We start from the raw sequence: 6,071 nt of genomic DNA, 5'->3' as shown, positions 1-6,071 counted from the left end.
ATTTTAGATACTTTATATTTGATTTTTGTAATTTTGTTGTTTTTGATAGGATTTTGTGGCAAATCGAAGATCAATGAGTGCAATAGGAAGTGATTTGAAAAAATTTGGAATCCTTTAAGCATGGAGGAAAGTTGAAGAAAATCAAGCCTTGAAAGAGCAAACCAGCCGAAATTTGCTTGAGACTTTGTTTAAGATCATGCTTAGGGTAAAGCGGTAGTGCTTAAGGTGCAGCACAAGTCAAGCATGAGCAGAAAAGTCCATTTTACTCTAAGTTTGCCGAGATTTGCTGAAGGTCTGCTTAACCTTAAGCAGACAGTGCGACCAGAAGTTGAAATTTGCTAAGAAGCTGCTTAAGGTTAAGCCGAACCCTAAGCAGACTGCCCAGAACGTGAAAGATGCTGCTAACTTGGACAATTTTACACCTCATTTCCTATCCACTCTTTGGCCCTTATTTACTTTTAGGGCAACTTTTTGGGACGATATAAATTCATCATTTCCTTATTTTTTGCCACAAGAGGAAAGAGGGGAAAAACAAAAAGGAAAGAAAATTTAATAGAGAGAGAGAGGAGACGCCATTTTCTCTTGGAGGAGGAGCTGCTGCATCAGTTTTGGAGCTCCAGAAACCAAAGACTTTGGTTCTTCCACCTGGGTTTTTCTATTTCAGTCCTCTTATCATATTTTTCTTTACTCTTCCATCAATATTTCTTGTAAATACCATCATGAGTGAGTAAAATCTTTAGATTTCAGAGTTGGAAAATATGTTTTAGATTAATTTGTGGATTTGGACCGAGTATTTCCTTATTTTACATAAATATGAGTTTTGATTCCTTCCTTGTGTGCTTGATTTACTTGCCTAATATTGGTACCCATTGGGTATTGTGTTAATCTTTGATTGAAGGACCGAAAGGTGAAAGTCATTGATAGATAATGAAGGATTGGAACTTAAAATAACCTAGATTTAGAAATAAACTAGGATTTTAAGAGGAATTAATTATTGGTTACAAAACTTAATGGGTTTTAAAGTGATCAAATAACATACGAAAGTAGGTTTGGTTATTTTATAACACACTTTGGTTTGCTTGAAAAAGATATCAAAGGAATTTAGAATCAATTTCCTTCAAACTCTATTTTTCCCTAAAAATTAGAATGCCCAAGACAAATCCCAATTAATTTATGCATAAACCTCAACTCTGGACTCACTTTTACCATAATTAGACTTTCATTTAAATTACCCATTGTTGATTTAGTTTAATTGCGAATTAGAATTAGAATTTATTTGTTTGCTCCTTACCCATTTCAATTAGATTAATCAATTTACCTTGCTCATTTACATTTACCATTTATTCATTAATCAGTAGCCCAAATAATCGCTTCATTCATAGTTTGGTAATCAAACAGCAAATCCTCGTGGGAACGATACTTGATTTATCACTTTATTACTTGAGACGACCCGTATACTTGCGGATAAGCCCCATCAATTATACACTTGGTGTGTGCTATAATTAATTAATTACTTGACTTAATGCTGACTATAGTGGCATTAGGTAATTATATATAACTATAACAAATAATAAGGATATAATATCTGAAAAGTGGAATAAAAATATTAAAAAAAATGTAGAAAAAATATGTTAAATTTTAATAACATATCTTGTTTATATTTATGGAAAATCTTGTTCATCGTCTCTGAATACATTTTGGCTATAACTTTCGAGATGTGATGAGGGATGTTTATAATGGTTTTAGATTTATATATAGGCTTTTTCTCTTCAATTGAGATTATTTTTCCCATAGTAATTTGTTTGGTATTCATGATTATATGCTTGTAACCGTAGCTTTTTATATGCCACTATTATGTTCATTAATTATTTTTTTATTTTGCTTGTCATTAGGCCTAATAATTTCCTATTTGTCCATCATTAGAACGTGTGCATTTTGGAATTGCAAAAAGATTTGGGTATAAATTGTATTTCTCTTTTTCTTTGAACTGAATTTCCATTTCTATTGGATGGAGATATTATGATGAGCAGATGAAATTTTTTGTGCTGAATTATGGGTGAGAAGTGTGGTATATATCTGTAGAAGTCATTTCGTAGAACTGCAAAATGTTCTGTTATAGAAGAGCTATTATACACATAGTGCCTGCTATAGTAACTTGACTTAATGCTAGCCATAGTGGCATTAGGTAATTATATTTAATTAGCATAGTTAATAGTCATTAGTTGGTTGATTAACTAGCAAAATTCTTTGAGAATCATATAAATAAGAAGTAATAGGGTGTAGAAAGATTATGAAGTTAAGCATTCTTTAATTATTTTTCTGTGAAATGGAAAAACTGCTATTTTCTGAGTCTCTACATCTCATTGCAGAAGCTGTGCTTCTGCAATATATCAAATCCATACTAAACTTGTTTGTGGTCTCTATGAAGGAAAGCATCCTTGATGGCATTTAGTTTGCTTGTTACGTCTTTCATATTCATTCGATCTTTTGGCACTTCCGCAGAGCATGCGAGTCCAATTTGAAGGACTGATACAATACATTCTTGTATACTATCTTCAACACTTTCATCATCATCCATATTTTCTGCTGCTGTAGCTGCCCCCAATTTTCCTGGAGTGAATAACGTGGGATCCACAACCTGCATGACTTGTCCTGGGACCGTAGCCTTAACAAAGTTGTGGAGATCTAAGCCATTTGTAAACATATCATGAGTTGGTCTCTTTCCTGTGAGCATCTCTAGCAAGAGGATTCCAAAGCTATACACATCTCCGTAAGTTGTTACACTGCTGCCTACTCCATATTCTGCATTTCATACATCTCCAATTCTATTAAAATATGATCAAGACTATACAGTTACAATTCTATCTGTAAAAGAATCTGGGATCCATCTTAAATATTTTGTGCGAATTTGAATAAAAGCTTGAGGGCTTAATGTAAAGCAATGAAAGTTCAGGGGCTTAATCCTGCATATGTCATGCTGATAAATGTAGTAATTTAACAAAGAAGTTTGGCAAGCGTTACCTGGTGCCATGTAGCCAATTGTTCCCTTTATCCCAGTTGAGAAACTTTGGCTTTGAGAAGGATTTTTGTTGCTTTGAGAAAGGAGCCTCGCCAATCCAAAGTCACCAACATGAGCAGTCGTGTCACTGTCAAGAAGAATATTACTGGGCTTCAAGTCACAATGAACGATTGGTGTTTCACAATGGTCATGAAGATAATGCAAGGCAGAAGCCACATCAGTGGCAATGCATAGTCTTTGAAGAAAGTTTAATTTCCTTGTCTGACTATAACCATTTTCCTCTGGATGCAACCACATTTCCAAACTACCATTTTCCATGAATGTAAACACTAGAGCTTTGAAATCATTGCCTTTAAAATCAATGCTGGAGCAGTACGTCAAGATTTTAACAAGATTCCTGTGCCGGATGTTTTTCAATGCTTTGCACTCGGCAGTGAAACTCTTGGAAGCTCCATGTTGCTGAAGGTTGAGCACCTTTACCGCAACAAAACATTTCCCCTGGTGATCAAGACTTCCTTTATATACTGAGCCAAAACTTCCTTGTCCAATTAAGTTTTCTGAAGAGAATCCGCCAGTTGCTTCTAAGAGTTCCTTGAATGAAATTTGAGGAAGCGTATCCATTGTAAAAGGTAATAAAATTGGACTTTTTTTCCACTTTCGCCTGTAGAAAAAACACAAGGACGTCCATATCATGAGCAAGAGAAATGAACTGATGGTTGTGGTGACGATTATGACAATGGAAGGCCTTCTGTGTTTTTCTTCTTTGACAGGGCATGCTGGCAGCTGCAATTCAGGGATACCTCCACAAAGATTCCTATTTCCAATGATTGAAAATGCACTTGCGTTGCTGAAAACTCCCATTTTTGGTACCTCACCCTCAAAATTATTGTTTGAAAGATTCAAATATAGCAAGAAGATAAGCTTCTCTAACTCACTAGGAATATTTCCTGACAAGTTGTTTCTGGACAGATCTATTCGTTGGAGACCTCTCAAAGAAGTAAAAGATGAGGGAATGGGTCCTTGCAGGAAGTTACCCTGCATGTTAAGGATTTCTAGCCTAGAACAATCACCTATTGTCCAAGGAATTTCCCCATAGAATTTGTTCTCTGAGACATCTAATGCATTGATACTTTTCAAGTTGCCAACTTCTAAGGGTAAGGGACCTGTCAATGAGTTCTGTGATAGGTTAAGAGTTTCTGATAGAGAAGAAAGGCCAAAGATTTGTTTGGGTATGATGTCCGTGAGTTTATTTCTTGATGCATCCAGGAAACGAAGATTTTTGCAGCTTCCAAGACTTGGGGTTATATTTCCTTCTAATTTGTTTCCTGCTAAATGAAGCCAATACATTTTGGTGATGTTACCCAGGGACACTGGGATTTTTCCAGAAAGTAGATTGTCATTTAAGGTTAGCCTTTCCAGCTTTTGAATCTTTCCAAGAGAAATGGGAATGCTACCTGCCAAAAGGTTTCCATCCATATCTAATCGAAACAAATTCACAAGATTCCCTACCTCTTCTGGGATTGTTCCTGATATTGGATTTCGTCCTAGGCCTAGTTGAACAAGGGTAGAGAGATTGCCAATGGAGCTAGATATTATACCACCAATATTGTTTCCATCAAAATATAGCTGTTGTAGACCGCTGCAGTTGGCCAGAGATGGTAAAAAACTCAAATCTTGACTCGTGTTGCTGCCGAAGAAATTGAACTCCACGTGAAGCTGTTCAAGACCCTTGAGATTTCCCAGATTAATCGGAATTGGTCCCGTGAAACTGTTGGTAGATATGTCAATAAGCCAAAGCTGAGAAGCGTTGGCCAATGATTCTGGAATAGTTCCATAAAATCCATTTTCGGCCAAGAGCAGTTGTTGCAGGTTAGGAAGAGTAAGGCCTATGTTTGCTGGGAGACTCCCACTTAATTGATTATATGTAGTTTCAATGGTAGTGATAGATGAGATATTGTAAAGGGAAGGAGGTATTGGACCACTCAGATTATTAACTCCGAGAGCAAATAAAGTTAAGCTTGTTAAGTGTCCCAATTCAGTTGGAATCTTTCCCTGCAAATTATTATAAGTTAGGAGAATCTGTTGGAGGGATGAAAGATTTCCAAACGAATACGGGATCTCTCCTGTGAGACTATTTTTGCGAAAGGAAAGAATCTCAAGCTTCTTTAAAGAGCCTAGCACTGCTGGGATTTTTCCCACTAAGTTGTTATTCATCAAACTTACAACCCTGAGCTCTGAGCAATTGCTGATGCCACCTGGAATTTCACCACTCAACTGGTTATTCGTCAGGTTAAGAAATCTCAATCTGAAGAGGTGACCAACTTCTCGAGGAATTTCTCCATGGAATCTGTTGTCTCCAAGGCTGAGAAACCTTAAGAAGGTGAGATTCCCTGCATGTGGAGATATGTTCCCTGACAAGCTAAACCCCTGCAGATTTAGAGACGTAACTCTCTGATGATTGGGGCCACAAGTAACACCTTGCCATTTGCAGAAGTGGACAGAGTCATTCCATGAGCTGAAGAGGCCATTTGGATCATTGCTTATCTTGGCTTTGAATTCCAAAAGAGCAAGCCTATCAGTCTCATTTCCCAATTTAGTGATACAAACAGCAGGTTGGAAGCATAGCATGATTACAGAAATTAAGAATAACACAGGAAAATGCTGGATTGAAGAAAGCCATACTGCTGCTAAGCTTGTGCCTGTAAGTTCCATATTTTTTTTTTCTTTTATGAGGATGAAAATGTGGTATGAAAATCTGTGATAGATAAGAGAATTAATAATAGCCATTGTTATAAGAAGCCAACTCATGGTGGTAACTACAAGAACATTTATAAACGAAAAGGACTTTTGAGAAAGGAAAAAAAAAAAAAAAGACAAATTACTTATTCTTGAGGTTCGCTCTTCAAATGCACTTTATGGAGTTACTAACATTACTGAGATTGCACAATACATGTGTGCCTCAATAATGTAAAGAAGACAAATCAGGATATTAGTGAATTTTTATTTATCTAATTATAAAAAATATAAATACAAAAACATTTTAATAAACAAA

The 6,071-nt window shown here is 36.0% G+C and overlaps 1 protein-coding gene across 1 annotated transcript; it reads right to left on the bottom strand.

The window, feature by feature from the left end:
* Positions 1-2,288: 2,288 nt before the first annotated feature.
* LOC110633291 (putative receptor-like protein kinase At3g47110) lies at positions 2,289-5,852 on the bottom strand. Its single transcript, XM_021781813.2, has 2 exons — positions 3,022-5,852; positions 2,289-2,802 (listed from the first exon to the last, which is right to left on the bottom strand). Exons 1-2 carry the CDS (start codon positions 5,825-5,827, stop codon positions 2,402-2,404), a joined length of 3,207 nt encoding a protein of 1,068 aa, XP_021637505.2. The 5' UTR covers positions 5,828-5,852; the 3' UTR covers positions 2,289-2,401.
* Between the last annotated feature and the right edge of the window lie 219 nt (positions 5,853-6,071).

Source organism: Hevea brasiliensis, unplaced genomic scaffold (assembly GCF_030052815.1).
Source record: "Hevea brasiliensis isolate MT/VB/25A 57/8 unplaced genomic scaffold, ASM3005281v1 Scaf31, whole genome shotgun sequence".
NCBI classification, from domain to species: Eukaryota; Viridiplantae; Streptophyta; class Magnoliopsida; order Malpighiales; family Euphorbiaceae; genus Hevea; species Hevea brasiliensis.
The sequence above is the reverse complement of the archived record's forward strand: the minus strand, read 5'-3'. Positions and strand labels throughout refer to the sequence as shown.

Excerpts from the sequence above, each read along its gene's own strand:
- LOC110633291 (XM_021781813.2), bottom strand. The coding sequence starts at position 5,827 with ATGAGTTGGCTTCTTATAACAATGGCTATTATTAATTCTCTTATCTAT. Across the intron at positions 2,803-3,021 it reads AATTGGCTACATGGCACCAG|AATATGGAGTAGGCAGCAGT; the intron begins GTAACGCTTGCC and ends TATGAAATGCAG.